The sequence below is a fragment of the Osmerus mordax genome, chromosome 9 (assembly GCF_038355195.1).
Source record: "Osmerus mordax isolate fOsmMor3 chromosome 9, fOsmMor3.pri, whole genome shotgun sequence".
NCBI classification, from domain to species: domain Eukaryota; kingdom Metazoa; phylum Chordata; class Actinopteri; order Osmeriformes; family Osmeridae; genus Osmerus; species Osmerus mordax.
The window spans coordinates 16,130,501-16,149,124 of record NC_090058.1 but is presented as its reverse complement, the minus strand read 5'-3'; the positions used below and the strand labels follow the sequence as shown (position 1 = coordinate 16,149,124).

General features: G+C 45.9%; 2 protein-coding genes across 2 annotated transcripts; both read right to left on the bottom strand.

Annotated features, from left to right (window-relative positions):
* Nucleotides 1-1,892: 1,892 nt before the first annotated feature.
* Nucleotides 1,893-12,847, bottom strand: tulp4b (TUB like protein 4b). Its single transcript, XM_067243716.1, has 15 exons — nt 12,596-12,847; nt 12,273-12,401; nt 11,806-11,967; nt 11,266-11,476; nt 10,861-10,968; nt 10,114-10,280; nt 9,659-9,883; nt 9,079-9,313; nt 8,566-8,710; nt 6,326-6,470; nt 6,128-6,221; nt 5,872-6,015; nt 5,431-5,755; nt 2,241-5,010; nt 1,893-2,018 (listed from the first exon to the last, which is right to left on the bottom strand). The coding sequence occupies exons 1-15, from the start codon at nt 12,845-12,847 to the stop codon at nt 1,902-1,904; spliced, it is 5,229 nt and encodes a 1,742-aa protein (XP_067099817.1). The 3' UTR covers nt 1,893-1,901.
* Nucleotides 12,848-14,252: 1,405 nt separating this feature from the next.
* Nucleotides 14,253-15,898, bottom strand: myct1b (myc target 1b). The gene is made up of 2 exons (XM_067243668.1): nt 15,780-15,898; nt 14,253-15,496 (listed from the first exon to the last, which is right to left on the bottom strand). Exons 1-2 carry the CDS (start codon nt 15,832-15,834, stop codon nt 14,955-14,957), a joined length of 597 nt encoding a protein of 198 aa, XP_067099769.1. The 5' UTR covers nt 15,835-15,898; the 3' UTR covers nt 14,253-14,954.
* Between the last annotated feature and the right edge of the window lie 2,726 nt (nt 15,899-18,624).

The following is an 18,624-nucleotide window of genomic DNA, read 5'->3' as shown; positions in this document are numbered from 1 at the left end:
TACAGCGAGCTACATGAACCACGTGATCACGTGTCGGCGAGATCAAAGCGTGTCGCAACTCTTTTTCTATGGCTCTGGGTCGGTGTATTGACGCTCGGATCCCTCCTACTTCTTCCACGGTTATGCACGCACGCGCTCCTATATGGAGAGAGATGTATCTCAAAAGTATTCGTAAATGCAATTACCATGATCCACCAATGTTTCAGGATTTACAAATGTGTTTTGCAACAAAAACAAAATTCTTACTCGTGATTTGTAAGTTTTCATTTACATAAATGTGCTATGATTTGTACACAGATGTCCATTCGTAAATATATCCTTTGTAATTTCTTAAAGATTTAACATTTCGTGTGTGCATTTCTCATGGTGTGTCACTGAGACGTTCTATGGAGTCAAATTAGTGTCAATGCAAAATATTTTTGACCATCACTTTTTTACGGATGCAAAACGATTTCATCCGTAATGTTTTTTTCTACGGATGCAAAACTATTTCTACGGATGCAAATATTATTGACCCTAATTTGAATTTAATGCAAAACTTTTTCTATGGTGCAAAACTTTTTCTACGGATGCAAAATATTACTGACCCTGAACTTTCTCGCCACGCCTAATACCTATGCTGTCTGGACCAAATAATTTCACCAAATAGTGTAACACATTTATTATTTTTTGTATAGATACAATAAGTGTAACTTGGACATTGCTTAAAAATCTATCTAGGCAACACAATACTTTATAGGCAGTAAATGCTGACAATGACAACACACTTTTAATTTCCTTGTAGATCTAAACATTAAAATATCAATTGCAGCAGGTATCTTTTCAAATAAACACAAAACAGCACCAAACCATTTTTATAGAGCATGTTCACAAATCAGCAATATGTTCTATCAGACCCTTGCATTCAAGGGTAATACTTCACATTGTGTTGCTTGAAATGAGTGCACAGAATAGATTACAGAATAATACTATACAAAAGAACAGGGTAACCCAAACTTCTACCTTGGGGTCAAGAGGCTATTCTCATGGTCCAAAGTGGAGGAGAGTGTTATTTTCAGGCAGGGGTTTGATTGTGCAAGAGTAGTCCTGAACCATCTACAACTGTATCAATCATGTAATCAGTGCAACCACACACATTACAAGAAAGTAATGTCAGGTATTACCAGTGAATATGAGCAATATGTTGCAGATAATGCACACTGTGTTCAACAAAAATGCAGGCTTTGATTTAAATATTGAAAAGCAGCATAAAAAACTGCAAAGAGGCAACACATTTTACATTCAAATGCAACTTCAAGTAGCATCATGGTAAATACAGTATCATTAACAAAACACAGTTAACACTGTAAGCCTAAAATTAACAACTGAGGTCTGCATTTTATATATTTTTTCTATTTATGACATTATTTGAATAATGAAATGATCTGGCCATAGGAGGACAAATCTATGAACCAATTCTTTAAACATGCGTTTCATAAATGTAATCAACATATTCTTCCATGAAAACCTAATAACTTTAAGTCTTTTAGGGGTTCTGTAAAATATGTTGTCAAATTCAAAAATTCATATGTGGTTTCTCCAACTTCACGATTCCTCCCCTGGCTATTGAACAATGATCTCAAGATAATGTTAGCACTATGATGGCTTTTCACCTTCGGACGAGGTGATTAACTCCATTGCACACATTCAAAGCCCAAACTGGCAGTCAAATCTTTCTTTTCAGTTAGCAATGAATCCATTTGCAATGTACTTAAAACTAAACCTGATGTATGGCCTCCCTTGAGGAGGCAAATGATACAAACTCCATGACACCTCCTGTCTTTGTTTAACGCTTAACTGAATTTAAAGGACCGATGACATTTAATAAAATAACCAGTTTGTCACCAGTTTACGGCACGGTTTTACTTCAGCCTTTGAGTAACGTTTGCCAAGGCAACGGCAAACGCCTGCACTGCTGAAAAAGGATACTGGAAATCCAAGATATAAGCATTACCGTCGATTCTGCCAAACTGCATCACCTGTGAAAGAGAGACACAGAGAGAGGGAGAAGGAGAGATGTAGAGTATCACTTTATTGGTCCCTGAGGGGAAATTGCATTCTCATAGAGGTAACAATATCATTTGTAAAAGGCAACAAAGAATAATTATAAAACGCAATGACAATGGTCACAACTAGGTCTCAGTTACACCATCAATTACATCATCATCCAAGTTTCATTAAATAAATTACTTATTTCATACCTGTCTGCCATCCAGCTCAATCTGAAAGTTCTTCGCTGACTCCTGTGTCACTCGTCCTCCAAAGTCAAGCTGGTAGACCTGGGTGGCCTCGTTCCACAACGGCTGCTTGTTGGCCATGACGTAGACAAAGCCCTGGCTGCCTAGCCCCCTGTCCTCTCTCTCGTTAGCCTTGCGACACTTGATCTCCTCCAGCTCGCTGGCCATGCGGAGGCTCCTCTTGCTCTTCCAGCCCTTCTTACTGCTCTGGCTCTGGTTCATCAGCTCGTCTCCACTGATGAACAGCTCAGGCTCACTCTCCGAACTGTCCTGAAACTCGTTGGCGGTCCTGTTCAGCTTCTTGGTTTTGTTGAGCTGCTCCTTCTGGCCCTTAGGCTTCTTCTTCTCCCTGCCGCCCAGTCGCGGGCTGGAGATGAGGGAGTTAAAGTCGGAGAGGGCCCGGCCCTCCTTTTTGGATCTCCCCTCAGAGACGGTGGTCATGCTGGCCTCCTCTGCCCTGCTGTCCAGACGCTTGCGACTCTTCTTGCTGAACTTGTCCGAGCCCTGCGGGACCGGGCTTTCGTTTAGGGAGGACGGCTCTGGAAAGCTGTTGGCGGACCCTGCCAGCTCCTCCGTGGCACTTTTAGGGTTCGGAATCTCCGTGGGTGGAGGAGGAGGGGGGAGAGGGGGAGGCGGAGGGGGTGGGGCGGTCGGAGGAGGGGAAAGGACTGGCTTCTCTAGCAGCTGGTGTGTCTTGGTAGGGAGAGGTGGGGGCTGGTCGTGCATGGGGGGTGGACACGGGTAAGGGTTCCAGGGGTGCAAGGTGACTGGGTGGAGTTGAAGCCCAGTACAGGAGCTTGCTCCTGGGTACATTGGAGGGAGGGGGCAGCAGGCCAGGTTGGCCAGGTTGGGTGGGTATCCCGGTGGTAGGACCAGGCTAGGTTCCGTCTGAGCGAAGGGGACCGGGTTGATGACCTCATTGGTAGCGCACTGTGGTGAGGTGCTTTGCATGGACTGCAGTGGGGGTCCACTGTGAGTCACACCTGGTGGGAAAGGTGACAGGGAGATCTGGTATCCTGATGGGAAGGTCACGGCACTGGGACTGCTGGGAGGTTTGGTGGTGATGACGAAAGGCAGCCTCGTCATGTCCAGGTGTTGAGCCTGGCTGAAGATGAGCGGTGGAGGTTTGTGTGCTCCTGGAGGAGGGGGCAGGATAGCCTGACCCTGGGACAGCCAGAACTCCTCTGTGGTAGAGGGGTCCCATTGGTATGGAGGTGGACGTTTCACCGTCAAACTAACTTCCCCCAGGGTCAAATGACGCATGGATTTCTCCAAATGGCACTGCTGATTGAGAGTCTCGTCTTCAGTGAAGGCAGAGTTCACGTAGACCGTCCTGTCTCGGCCGTTGTCACCTGGACTCAGGAGACTGTATGAGGACTGAGAGGCTAGAGGAGAGGTACTTTTAGAGTGCACGATTATGGTGCTGTGATGGGCACCCTTTCCAGGAGGGAAATCTTGCCGTACGACGGTTCCCCCGGCTATTCCACTGCTGCTGGTTCCTCCACTGACGCTAACGCTGGTGCTGCTGCTGTTACTGCTACACTGAGTGCATGTATACAACGCAGTGGGCACCCTCTGCTGGTAGGAGAGGGCCAGGGCGCTGTTCATCTTCGACTTGGTCGGCAGGGTCCGTGATGTGTCAACCATCTGAGGCACCTTCAGAGCCACATCTCTCCGGTCGCGTCGGAGCGTGGCATGAATCAGGCTGCCATCTATCCTCTGGGAAGGAGCCAGCGGGACATTGGTGGTGACCTGATTGGCTGGATCTGGGTAAGGGGGCGGGTCTCCGCTGGGTATGGAGTACCTGGGGACGGAGAGGCGGCTTAGGGTGGCTGAGCTGTAGGGCAGCTGCACCTTCTTGCTCTCGGACGAGGTGACTTTGAGGGTGGCAGAGCCGCCCATGGCCTGGACGGCGTAGGATGAGCTCTGGTTGCGGATGAGTCGTCGGCGCGGCCTACACACCTCCTCCACGTTCCCGCTGCTGTCGAAGGTGGTGATCCGCTCATAGCCCAATGGGGTCGGGTACTGGAGGCCGACCTGATGCAGGGAGAACTCCTCCTTCTTCAGGCAGGGGTCTGCCACCAGCACACTGGGGCTGTCGCAGTTGGTGATGAGGCCCGCAGGGGCTGCAGAGGCAGAGGCCACGGACACTGCCGTTCCCGGGTAAGGCGGAGGCGGGTTCACCTTCCTCATCTGGAGCTCCAGAGAGGAGTCTGCCTCCATGAAGGATGGAGGCAGAGACCGCGGCAGGCTGGGCTTCAGTGTGTGCCCGTGCTCCCCTCCTCTCTCCCCGCCTGGCTCATTGCCAGGGCGGGGCACCTGGGGCGGGGGGAGGAGCTGCAGCTGCTGCAGAGTGATAGTGGGGTAGCCGGTGGGCGGTGGAGGGGGCAGTGCTATCTGCATCTTCAGCTGCTGTTGCATCTGCTGGTGCTGCCTCTGCATCTGCTGGTGCTGCTCCTGGATCTGCTGGTGCTGCTGCTGCAGCTGGTGCTGCTGCTCTCGCATCTCCTGGATCTGCTGGCGGATCTGCTGCTGCTGCAGCTGCATCTGCTCCTGCTGCAGCTGCATTTGATGGTGCTCCTGCTGCATCTGCAGCTGCTGGTGTTGCTGCTGCAGCTGCTGCTGCTGCTGCTGAATCTGGTGGTGCTCCTGCTGCAGCTGTAGCTGCTGCTGCTCCTGCTGCAGTTGCAGTTGCTGGTGTTGCTGCTGCAGCTGGTGCTGCTGCTGGATCTGGTGGTGCTCCTGCTGCAGCTGTAGCTGCTGGAGCTGATGCTGCTGCTGGAGCTGGTGCTGCACCTGCTGCAGCTGTTGGTGTGCCTGTTGTTGCTGTGGGTGATGATGCTGTTGTTGCTGTTGTTGAATTTGCTGTTGGTGTTGTTGAATTTGCTGTTGCTGTTGTTGTTGCTGTTGTTGCTGAATTTGCTGTTGATGTTGTTGTTGAATTTGTTGTTGGTGCTGTTGTTGCATCTGTTGATGGTGCTGCTGCAGCTGATGATGCTGCTGCTGAATTTTCTGCTGCTGTTGTTGCATCTGTATCTGAATTTGTATTTGCTGTGGAGGTTTGGACGTCTGTTGGTGAGCCTGCTGTGACTGAGAGCGTGGTTGGTGAGGCTGTGGAGGGAGGTGGTGAGGAGGAGGAGGGGGAGGCAGGGTCCCAGGGAGTAGAGGGCCCATGTCCACCCTATTAAAGATCACCTGGCCTGGATTGGAGTAGCGCGCTGCCACAGGGTACTGGGCGCCAACCGCCTCCTGGCTGTGCTCAGATATTGGGACTGAGGCTGCCGCCGCCGCTGCTGCTGCTGCCGTGGCCGTGGGATTGGTCAGGACATCCAGCTGAATATTCTGATTGGCCAGCAGGGACTGGACCAGTCCAATACTCTGAGTGGGGGACATGGCCTGGGCAGGGCTGTGAATGGGGGCAATGGGGATGTTGACTGTGCAGGGAGGGTTGTCACCTGACACACCCGAGGGCCCCATAACTGAGAAACAAGTGTAGAAAAGTGTTTGATGTAAACACACAGCACATTCTTTTAATACAAACTGGGGAAACAATCATCTGGACAAACATTTTAACTCTTTGCATGTTCATTCCTACCGGGCAAGTCATCCTCATCTTCGCTGAAGACGTTGGGGTTGAAGACAGGCAGGCTCATGAAGTCCAGAGATATCTTCCGAACCTCTGGTAGATAAATGGTCATCTGTCTCGGCTGCAAATGCAGCAAACTGGTCTTGTAGATAACTGGAATAGAAAGAATCATCTCTTGATTTTTTCTTACAAGGTCACTCCAGGAAAATATAACATGTAAAACACGTCCATATTATTGTCAACTTTAAAATTGCAGAAATGCTACCTGCACCAAGATTGGCAGGCAGGAAAGAAGCAAGTCCAACAATTTTGAACTTTGTCCCCCAAATATTGGATGTAACCTGAGCAAGGTAATTATGCTGTGAAACAGAACAGTAAAGTCAGAAAAGTCAAAATATATTGAAGAAAAATAAGGGTGAAGAGAAGAAAGATAAGATGCAGAGGTGGTCATACATCTACCCACCTCAGTGATTCCATCCATGGAGAATTCTCTCCGTGTCAGACTAGGGGAACGAACCGCAGCCTTCCTGGTGGGTAACCGTGGTGATCGTGGCCCTTCCTGAGTAACGCGTGACAGATTCGGAGATTTCCTAGATTCCATGTTCATCCTGCAGAACCATCATTTTCGTCACAGTAGATCATAGATGTTACATGCAAGTCATGTTGTAATGTGGATTTTCTCTACAGTGCAGTCGTGAATTACCCTCTGACTTTGTGTGATGATTATATTTCATGTGCTTTATCTATTGATAAAGCACATGAAATGATGTTAGGTGTATTTGTAAGTTGGCCCCTTGTGAGTGGGGGACGTGGGTTCCCAGTAGGGCTGGGCGATATATATAAAAAAATATATATCTCGATATTGTCAAAATGTTTACGATATTCAATATTTATCTTGATATGTTTGCATTTGTATTTAAATAATAAAAAAACATGATTTTCTTTTGCCCCTATTAGAAAACAACAACAATAATTTAGATAGAACAGCTATTGTGACAAAGTACAAAATGTGTAGTGCAAATTTAAGCAGTTGCCATAACATGGTACTTCCAACTTGACAAAATGGACACTCACACTTCATGCAGCGGCATTGTGACAGGACAAAAAGAGAGCAAAAGAGAGTGCCTGTGCGTGTGCAATCACAAATGGTGTCTGTGTGTGTCTGTGTGTGTGAACACAGAGGAGCCAGATGGTGATCTTAAAACACAAGCAACACAAGGACCTCTCCAAGTTGGACTGCTGCAACTCGCTGCTCGCTGGTCTCCCAGCATGCGCAACCCGCCCTCTCCAGAGGGTTCAGAACGCAGCAGCCCGCCTGGTCTTCAATCTACCCGGACGCTCCTATGTTACCTAGCCTGACGTTGTCATACTCATAATTCTAGTCAGAATATGAGTCTGATACCGCTCCGTTGAGCTGTGAGTATGGGGCGTGTTTCAACCGAACCCGGAAAAAATTGCCTCTTCGCTCAATTGGATAGACCTACAACCAATCAGAGCAACGTAGTATGTTAACTTTTACCGAATCCCGTAGGAAGGACGGCAAAAAAATATTTTCCATCAACAAATGCCTTGATCGCGTTTCTCTGTTCCTCTTTCAAAATTAATGCGCTGTCGATGTCTTCTAAAACAGACTTGATGGCAGAATCTACACATCTCAGCTCTCCAGCGGCAGCCATGTTTGTTGAAAACAAATTCAACCCAAGCGCTCTTTGGTGACGTGGTTGATTACGTTACTGTTCGGTCTTCTTCTTCTGACAACCATCTGGTGGTCCCACCTCTCAAGAGCGCCTGCTCCCAACCCAAGCTCTTCTCCTCTCTGGCCCCCCAATGGTGGAATCACCTCCCCACCTCCATCAGAGACACTGACTGTCTCCCCACCTTCAAGAAAAGGCTAAAGACGCACTTGTTCCGGGAGTAAAACGGTACTTAGGAATGATTTGCTGTACCTATTGTTAGTTTCCTCCAGGAAAACAATGACTCTTATTGAGGGACTTTTTGCTCCTGTTGGTTAGTTGTACCAATGTGATATGTGAGAGAACCATTGTTCTCTCACATATATATTTATTCTTTTTGTTTCTTTTTGCCACCCTAAGGATCCGTCAATATTTGTACTACATAGACAACGTCGGTGTCAAAAGTTTCGTCTTGAGCGGTGGAGTATTTCATCTGAAATACTGCCGATGACAACGTTGTTACAATCGCTTGTTTCAAAGGGGGTTCTTAATGAATTATGCAATATGAGTAAGCTAAATGCTTGAAAATATCACTAGAAGGGAAAAACTTAAGGGGACGGACCCATCTGCAACCGACGCAAGCAAGCACACCCTACAATTTCCCCAGAAATGGTACCCTCTCTAGTTGTTGCTTGCTTTCCTACAGGTACACTCTTGCACTTTTGAGGTTCATGTTGTTTAATTGTAACTTGTTTAATTACATGCTCTTGTGTTTCTTCCCACGGGCACTTATTTGCCTTTCACAATGTATGCTTCATGTTTTGGCTACCCACAATGTTTTTGGGGTTATCTCGTTGTTTATGATCATTGACCTATGCACTTTTGTAAAGCTCTCTCGTGGAAGTCGCTTTGGATAAAAGTGTATGCTAAATGAAATATAAATGTAAGGACCAGCAAAATCGTCATCAGAATTATTGCAATATTATCGCTAATATTTGATATATCACCCAGCCATAGTTCCCAGGGATACCTGGAGTGTTTGGGTGACCTGTTTCCTCGGGAGAGCTTTGGGGACTTCTTGCCGACCCACTCGTCACTCAGCTCCATGTCACTGGAGTCGGAGCAGTTACAGCTGTCCGTCATGTAGGAGATCATGGCATTCACACACACCTCGTCTGAAACAAACAACCGCAACATTGATTATCCCTTGGACAGAAAGCCCCCTTATGGAGTGACTTGGTGGTTCATTGGTTAGGTGTGCATATTACATTGGCTGAGGCCTTACTGCAGGGGCCTGGATTTGAATCCAGCCCAGGCCATTTCCTGCATGTCCTCCCCTCTCTTTACATTTCCTGTCACTCTTCACTGTTTGAAGCAAAAATGTCTGATAAGTAGAACTTAACAAGAACTTTAAAAGTCAAGGCCACATAATTATTTGGTTGGCACTATTGCCACTATTCTATTGGAAACCCTAAATACCCTTATGTCACAGTCGATTTCTAGATCGCAACGCACTCTTCACAAGGCCACTGTGAAGCCACACCTGCTTTGCCGTCTGTTTTGGGGTCCATGATGACAAACTCTGGGCGTAGTTTGCTGATGCGGCGTCCTTTCAGGATGGGCACCAGCCCGCCCAGGTGCTCCAAGAAGAGAGTGTAGCAGGGCCCCCCCGCCTCAGGGTTGTCCTCCGCCCTCTTCATGGTGCAGTGCAGCCTCTCGTTCCCTGCCGTGGGGTAGCTGACAAAGTCCCGGATGTTGTTGGGGTCAGGGATTGGAGGCTGGAGCAAAGTCAACAAAGAGCACATAAGCTAGAGATCACCTGGAGGCACAATTCAAACTATGTACATGTATTCATTTAGCTGAATTTTTACTCTGCCAGACAGGTCAATGAATAAATGTTCTTTAATTTAATACGTTACATTTGTAAAACCTTACGTTTTTCCAAAGTAATGTCTAAAAATGGCATACCGTAAACTCAGCAGTTACTCAAGGACAGTTCACAGTCCACAGTTCTAACTTCGAATGATACTACATTGGTTTGTGTCATGGAATAGCCTTACAAGACAACAATCAAATCCCACCGCAAGAATCGAACCCAGCTTACACCTCCCAGGCCGTCTAACCTTGATGGTGGGTATGAAGGCAGTGGTGACGTAGGAGCAGAGCAGGGAGGGCATGTTTAGTTTGCCCACGTCCCTCTCCTCCCGCAGGGCGCTGGCGATGCCCTGCTGGCAGAGCAGCTGGAGGCTGGCCACCCTGTGCTCCACGCGGACCACGTAGAGCGCCGGCCCACACGCCAGGAACAGGCGGGAGTCTCTGTGTCCCCAGCAGATGGTGGTGATGGGTCTCTGGAAGACGAGAGGTTGGCAAAACTCCATTATCCGCCTTACATTACGTATCTTTACGGTGAAAAGTCTTAAGAAGGTTTAAATGTTTTTAAGGTTTAAATGTGTTTATGTCATCTCATGTTGTAGTGTAACGTTTTCATTACCTGTTTTGATGCCATCGTCAGATTTATCCATATCTTTCTTGTGTAGTTATGGCCAGGGTGGTGAGACTTGTGAGGAGGCAAGCTCACCTGGGCTGGTGTCTCCAGAGTGTAGATGTGTTCTCCCTGGACATTGTAGAACTTGACCAAGGCGTTCCTCATTATGGATGCACAGGTGGACTCCGTAGGGAGCCCGTGTCGCTCCATCCCGGCCACGGCCAGAAGGTCCCCCTGGGAGCACCACTGCACCTCCACATCTGCAGAGAGAAGCTCAGTGAGGAGCAGTCACTTCCTGTTAGTGTGAGGTCACTTCCTACATCCTAACCTGCTAGTGTGAGGTCACCTCATGCGTCCTAACCTGTTAGTGTGGTCACCCTCTACATCCTAACCTTTTAGTGAGGTAATTCCCACACCCTAACCTGTTAGTGTGAGGTCACCTCCTATGTCCTAACCTGCTTGTGTGAGGTCACCTCCTACATCCTAACATGCTTGTGTGAGGTCACCTCTTATGTCCTAATCTGTTAGTGCGAGGTCACCTCCTACATCATAACCTGCTTGTGTGAGGCCACCTCCTATGTCCTAATATGTTAGTGTAAGGTCACCTCCTATGTCCTAATCTGTTAGTGTGAGGTCACCTCCTATGTCCTAACCTGCTTGTGTGAGGTCACCTCCTATGTCCTAATATGTGAGTGTGAGGTCACCTCCTATGTCCTAATCTGTTAGTGTGAGGTCACCTCCTACGTCATAACCTGCTTGTGTGAGGTCACCTCCTACGTACTAATCTGTTAGTGTGAGGTCACCTCCCACACCCTAACCTCTTAGGTTGGGGCTACTTACCTTTGAGCCCTGAGCAGATTACGTTAGGAGAAAGGTCGTCATAGTGATTCATCAAACTGATGTCCCCAGATATGAAGCTGACCGTCAGCAGAGGTTTCACGTTGCGCACTTCGGAGGTAAAAGACATAACAGACGTTGGCTTCCATTCTAAGTCAACAACCACCAAAGAACCCTGTTGCTGGCATGTGTGTACCGTGCATGGTGTAGTGCATGGAGGGAGCACCTTGAGGCGGGGCATGTGTGTACCGTGCATGGTGTAGTGCATGGAGGGAGCACCTTGAGGCGGGGCATGTGTGTACCGTGCATGGTGTAGTGCATGGAGGGAGCACCTTGAGGCGGGGCATGTGTGTACCGTGCATGGTGTAGTGCATGGAGGGAGCACCTTGAGGCGGGGCATGTGTGTACCGTGCATGGTGTATTGCATGGAGGGAGCACCTTGAGGCGGGGCATTGTCGTCCGTGTCCGTGTCACTCTCTGTGCTGTCCTCGACCAGGAAGCTGGGGCAGTTCCAGGACATGCTGATGATTCCGTCTGACTCATGTAGCAGGACGTGGGCCAGCATGCGACCGTGACAGTCCATCACTATCACCTGACCGTCTGCTGTCCCAAACAACACCTGGAAGCAGCTCCTCTGGTTAGGCTCTGTTTCGTATTAAAGCTGAACACATTATTATAATACATGTATACATATATATTGTACGTATATATATATTCTGACAAATCATTAAATTATGATAACAATTTTATTATTATACTATTTACTGTGCAACAAAAAACCTTTAGCAAATTGTTTAATTGCTTTTGACCCAATGATTAGACACACAAATACTGGATATAAGAAGTACCTGGAATGTTTGGGAAACTGTATATATCATATAATTATACCTATATATTTATATAACAGAACAGTTTGTATAATTGTGTAAATAGAAGTGAGGTGTGTACCTGTTGGTCGTCTGGTGTCCAGATGCCACAGGTGATCTGGCTCTCCAGGTTGATCTCAGACGACCAGTGTCTCTGTCCGCTCACGGAGCCCACCAGGACAAAACCGTCCCTGTAGGCAATCAGGGCCTGAGTGCCGTCATGAGACCAGGTGAAGTCACTCACCTGGTGGAGGTGGAGCACATGTGTTTATTTGACATACTGCAGATAATCAAGCAGCAGAATTGCATAGTTCTGGCGGTTAGAACCAAGGAAGGTCTGTATTTAAACCAGGCACATACGTATAGCGACGGCATAATACAATAAAACATAATCCTGATGATAGGACACTGAAGAAAAGAAAACATCATATCTGCATCATCTAAAACTGTTTTGTAGGTGCAAGCATAGAACGCCCTTTGCCAATAAACATGTTCACATTGCCTGGACAGTCTTTAGTCTGATCTGTGTACGAGGCTGTTAATACAGACCTGGGCACCGCGATCGTTCACCAGCTCCACAGACCACCGTCCCTCGTACTGAATCCACACAAAGATGCCTCCCTCCATGTCACATGTGGCCAGCTTCTGAAAGGGCTCATTCCAGCGCACCAAGACAACCTATCAAGGATAAAAAGGAAAATGTTCTTCCCCTCCTCAACCCTAGGTGGCTGTACAGGCCCATCCATATAATAGATCAGTCTTTATTTCGTTATGTATTACACGTTTTCAACAATGAATTCACTGAACAACATTATGAAATGTATTTGTCTGTACCATAGAGACAGCAGCTAGATTCTATGTGTGTGCCCCACCTCACTGTTGTGTCCCCGTAAATTGAAGTTGATTCTCTGGGGGGTGTTCCTGTCCCTTCTGCAGTGACTGGAGGTGAACGTCACACCCACGACTCCCCTCCCGTTCCCCGTGGCCAGCCAGCCCTCCTCATAGTACCGCCTCCGACACACCGGCTTGTCCTTCTCACTCTTGGGGACCCGGCCTTTCCAGGAGAGGCTGAGGATGTTGGAGTCGCTGCAGAGAATCGGACCGTGTTCCACGGCTGCCAACATCCCGACTGAGTGACCAGGCTGGAGAGAAAGGCAACTGACTGTTATTGTTGTTGTACTGTAGATGTGTACAACTGACTGTAGCTGTTTCAGCTACATGATACTAGTATTAAAGCATTACCTGTCATGAGAATTGTGTGTCAGCAAAAATACATGATTTAACTGACTCAGTACTCATACAACTGTCCTAAAGGAAGAGCAGTAATATGTGTATATGCTGTAAACCCACCTCATAAGTCCTGGACATATTTGGTAAAAATATTGTTTGTGATGCTGGTTTCCATATTACCAATCAGGTGAAACAATAAAGGATGAGAGAATTTCTGATGCACTGGGAAAATTCTAAGGACAAATAACTGACATTATAAAGACAAATCTTCATCAGTGTTCAAGCTGCAGGTTTAAATCGTCTATCAGCCGGTAGGGACATGAAACTTTCTTTGTTATTTGGTCTGAAGGCCATCGCATGTCCTCATGGTAAGATTCTACAGAAGTGATAGACAAAAAATCTCCAGAGGTTCCATGAAAAACAAGCGCAATACATCTGCAAAGGAGAAATTCAACAAGTAACTCACAAAGGTAATTTACTGAGGCAGATGCTGCAGAAAATTACAGTAAATGACACAACCTTAAAATTATAAATGCCTTCATGGTATCTATGCAACAGCACTGCATTGAACGATTACGACTTTCGCGTATAGCCTACTGTCTCCATGGGTACAGTGATTTTACTGGCCAGTTACGTCAAGAAAACGCTGTACCACTTCGGAGAGACCAAGGATTTATTTGAGGCAGAACAGAATGCAGTTAACGCTGAATCATCAGCTGTGTCGATCTGTTAAAACACCTCTTCAATTTAAAATGTTCACAGCAACACGACTAGGTAATCAATAACTAAAACATTCGAGTCGAGGCTACGATTACGTTGTCTTGCGTCCTAGCCCATTTATACAAATAATTACATTCAGTTTAATCGCCCTCCGCCCTCCTCTATTACAACGATTCACAAGTCTCACCCCGTCGTTCGGGAGTCATGCATTATGTGAGCGTTCAATGGTTCAGTTTCAACAAAAGCTAAATATTTACAAAGAAAGAAAAAACGACGTATGAACAGGAGGACTGAAGACCTCACCTGATAGAGATGTACTGTAGCTCACTGTCGTTGGAATGTCAGTCGTTCTTGCGCCCGCGCTGCCAGCTGCTCTCCACTGGCGCATGCACTTGCCTCGGTCGTGTGCCTTTAAATCGTGTTGCCAGGTATGAATAATTATATAAATAAAAAAATCCTCGTTCTAATGATAGGCCTCCAATGGAATAGATTGTAATTTACTATTGATCAAATTCATAGATATCAGTTAGATGCACAGCAAATACATAAGAGCACATGGCTTCAATTTCAATAAAGTTCTTTATTTATTGAGCAGTGGAGATATCATTGTGTCTATGGGCCAACATAATTTCAGTAGCCAGTACTGAAATGTATTCTGTTTTCTTTGCGTAGTGAAAAGGCATTCACACCTTGCACACTATATTGCTGACATGTAGGGAAGTCATTTTATGACCACTACAGAACACCATCTTACCTAAAAGCACTCATTTGATGCAAATCAACACATAAAACCTCACATAATATTCATTGTTTAGGTAGCAAATCTGCAAGATTTGAAGGGAGGAATAAAACATCCAGTGTACAAGATGTATTTCTCTCTTTTATACTATTGAATCGTGATTAGTTGTGGACAACTGTCGTGGACAAACTGAAGACACTGTGTACTCGAATAGTCAGGATGCCAGATTAATACAAATTATGTATTCCATACCGTATAGAATTTAACACAACGCAAAAAAATCTATTGAATTATTTTTGCTTTCTTTATGCTTAAAACAATCTTCATACATGATTCCACTTCTACCAAGATCAAAAATACTCACAACTCATAGCAGACTGACAAGAGGGGATCATTGAACCTGAAGGTACTCCAAATACAATCTCCAATACAGAGACCTCAATAATCCCTTAAAAAAATTTCCTCTAGTGACCAGTAGGTGTGTAGCCCATGTTGACCACTGCAGTCCCATTCTGTAATGTCCTCTGTCTTTGATGACAGAATCAGGTACAAGTCTCTTGAAAGGCTAATATGACACTGTCATATGCTGGGGGAGGGGCCTGGGAGGGCAAGAAGCCTCTGAGGCCTTTGTTACCCAACCAGAAGGAGTTCCTCTTGCCTGGCACCAGGGAAGCAGTCAAGGTTGAATCCTCTGAATTAGCGACCACCGTATCATGCGGCAAGGTGGCCTGGTTGTCGTCTCCTGACCCTAGACCTCTGCTGCCCTTCGGCGCGGGGCGGAAGGTGGAGGCCTGGTAGCTGGGCTTGCTGCCCAAGGGGCCGACAGGCTCGACGGAGGGCTGTCTGTAGAGGCTGAGGACCCCGGGCCCCACATTGTTGTCGCTGCGCCGTTCGAACATGGTGCTTCGGTAGAGACCCATCCTGTTGTTGTGTGATCGGGTGGCACCGGAGCGTTGCTGTTTGGGCCGCTGCGTTATCCGGGCAGAGGCTCTGCGTCTGGACATCCACGTCAGTAGGATGTAGATCAGGGCTCCAATGAGCAGTCCCACCAGCATGGACAAGCAGAAGGCCAGGACCAGGTCGCCTGTAGAGGGAAATAAGGGAACATGAACTGAGTCTGAAGAGAGAGAGGGGGGTGGGGGGGGGGGGCGGGGGGGGGGGTTGCAGTTGTTTGGGTTGTTCAAGATTTCTCCAATGGTTAAGGAAAAACACAGTAATGCCTACGACTCAGGACAACTGATACTGGTCAATTTGACAAAAATAAATAAATTTGAAAGGTTTTAAAGTAACATACTTAACTATTCCTACTGTCTCTGTCACTATCATCCAACATAAACGATGTAGCAAAGACATTGTTTGTTTCTTACCTACGTTAATAAATTTCCATATTTCCAAATTGATATTGCTCTCGTTGTATGCCATTTTATAAAAAAATTAGCTGATAGGAGTAATGTAGATCACATTCGCTGGGAGCCCAGGACCACACTGAGCTCTTTCCAAGACAAGGCTGGTCCTTTTTTTTTCTTCTTTTAAATAACGGAAACTTTGCTGTCATACTTCCTGCCTCTCTGCCTTTAAAATTAGCCAGTGCTTTGCTTATCTGCTTGGGACAGAACTGTGGGAAACAGGACTGTTTCCTCTCACGTCATTTCCTTGGGATCAATACTTCTTAACAATGGCCTTTTGGCTCCATTATTAAAAATAAAGCCCTCAACTTGTATTTCAGTGACAACCAGGCTAGCTTAGTATGTCAGTTTGTTCATGTTATTTGGACTTTGAGGTCATACAAAAACAAAAAACCTACATAAAATACTCCCTATACAAAACATGTGATTGTTTCCAAGTAACTTTTAGTTTCACTGAAATTCTGATAAGCAAGCTCACAAAGAACTAGTTGATGAACAGACTCCCTAATCACATTCACATTCAACTGGGATTTCCTTCAATTGTTGCCGTGGTCCCACTTCACTGGTCTCTCACAGGTACACTGTTACTTCAGCTGTATTTTTTTAATTGTTTGTATTGTCTAAAACCCATCATATATGTCAGCTACCTGTTTATTTCTTAGTGACATTAACTTTTTTTATTTTTTTTTCAGCAACTTTTTAATAGATTTTTAGGTGTATCCAATTGCAACTTATATTTTTTATATGCATTTGAAGTAAAGGATGGGCAAATTGTGTGTTGTGAGTTGTGTCAAACTAGACGTTCTCAGATCCTACCAGCAGATGGCAGCAGGTCATAATAAGACTCACGAGTCACAGACGGACGCTTGAGTAAAATAAAAAGGATGGAAAATATTTTAATGTTTATTAACATTTTGATGCAGATTTGCAACACATTTTGGCTCACAAACAATCCATTCATTTCTGTCGGTCAGCCACGCTTTATTGTTGATTAACCAAAAATTAGGCCTGTATGCACAAAAATGCTGGGCATACAGTTACGAAACATCTTAGTATTAAGTGTTTGGTGGACTGAAAAGTCAATGGGCTCTATCCTGCCTTCAACCATTCGTGGTGCGAAGTACGTTACTCGTGTCGAAACTTAAATACATCCTGTCGCCTCTCTACCAACCAACACAGCGACCGCGGTGGTACACTGTTTGATTGTTACCATTGGCAACAAAGTAACACACACTTCCTCATGAAGTTTTCGCGTGCCGTGGAGGACTGAAAGTGGTAAGAACGCGCAAGTATCTATTTAAGTTGCTGTGGTTCTTCATTTCGGAATTTGATAACGTACAAAGTATTTTGTACCTGTTCCATTTTGTGGGAGACTTATTTCATGTAGATTTTTGTGTTGTTTACTGTTGCATCAATAAGGTACACAAGATTATCATGTCTACAGTCTATCCCGGTGGTTGGTGAATAGTGGTAAAACACTTATTATTGCACATTTACATTCACATTTATTTTCGTAAACATTCAGTAAGCCAAGTGTACATTCCCAAAAATGTAAAATTTGCCCTCCATCAACGCCTGCAGCATTTATGCGAATGCACAGCAGTCACTTGGTAGTAACACAGTAAGGCATGTAAAGTTTAACATGTTGAAAGGAACATGGTTCTGTTTGATTGATAGGGTGTAAGAGAGGTTGACAGTCACTTATTGTTCCACTACAACCCACTGACATACTTTTCTTTCCAGACTTTGAATGAAAGGAGACCTGCCATTGGGTGATACATCTGTCGGACCCTAAATGAAATCTAGCTTTTGATTGGACCCTCTGCTGCAGTAAGGAGACAAGACACAGAGAAGGGGAGGAGAGAGAAAGAGGTGGAGGAGAGAAAGAGAGGTAGAGTGGGAGGAGGGAGGGATGCCCCCCTCAGAAAAGAGAGAAGTAGATAAAGGTCTTCCACAGTCTGCATCCGTGTCCCACTGTGACACACCGTGACAAGTCATGGCTTCACCCAAGCAGTATGGACGACCATCCGTGGACATTGCCAACGTCATGCAAAGACTGCAAGGTAGGTGTTGGTCCCTGACTGTGCCTTGTTCTGTATTCCCCCTCGCCCTCTGCCTCTGCTGTAGGATAATGCTGATTCGACTCCTTGGCACTCTGCCGGTATCTGAATTTTGCCAGATTCCCATTGCTGTAGGAAAGATGCAGACTCACTGACACTCACTAACAGCAAGCGAACAACCAAACTGTTCCTTAATACTCTGTGCACATGAATACCGTCAATATTGATGATGATTTCCACGGTGTTGATACATTTTTGATGACTTTTTCAAAATAAAGTTGCGGTAGGTGGCCTTACTGTTTGACTATGCATCCATTGTACAATAATAAACAGAAAATTCTGGTGGAAGGACTTTTTGTCAACTGTCCACTGTATCCTGCATGGCTGAAGGAGGGTCAGCCATGCAGAGGGTCCCTGGAATTACATTATTGTGAATCATTTGTTCTGGAATACCCATTGGATTAAAGTTTAAATGGCTTTTCAGTGCACCTCTTGCTCTGTCCCAGTATTATTTGGAGCCTAAGGATTGGATTACCCAGTAAAGATAGCTAATGGAATCCATTTGAGAAAATGTGATTTATAGAATGGTCACTAAACAACAAAGAAACACATTGTCATGCTGTCCTAGATAAGTTGACTGCATGTTGATTAGAGCAGGAAAGTAATATCATATGATATCAAATGAAGTCCAGTTTTATAAATGGATTCTAAATGGTTTTTTTTCTGTTGATTCGAAACCACGCGTA

Excerpts from the sequence above, each read along its gene's own strand:
- tulp4b (XM_067243716.1), bottom strand. The coding sequence starts at position 12,847 with ATGTTGGCAGCCGTGGAACACGGTCCGATTCTCTGCAGCGACTCCAAC. Across the intron at positions 6,222-6,325 it reads CCATGGATGGAATCACTGAG|CATAATTACCTTGCTCAGGT; the intron begins GTGGGTAGATGT and ends TCTGTTTCACAG. Across the intron at positions 6,016-6,127 it reads GCCTGCCAATCTTGGTGCAG|TTATCTACAAGACCAGTTTG; the intron begins GTAGCATTTCTG and ends TTTCTATTCCAG.
- myct1b (XM_067243668.1), bottom strand. The coding sequence starts at position 15,834 with ATGGCATACAACGAGAGCAATATCAATTTGGAAATATGGAAATTTATT. Across the intron at positions 15,497-15,779 it reads ATGGAAATTTATTAACGTAG|GCGACCTGGTCCTGGCCTTC; the intron begins GTAAGAAACAAA and ends TTCCCTCTACAG.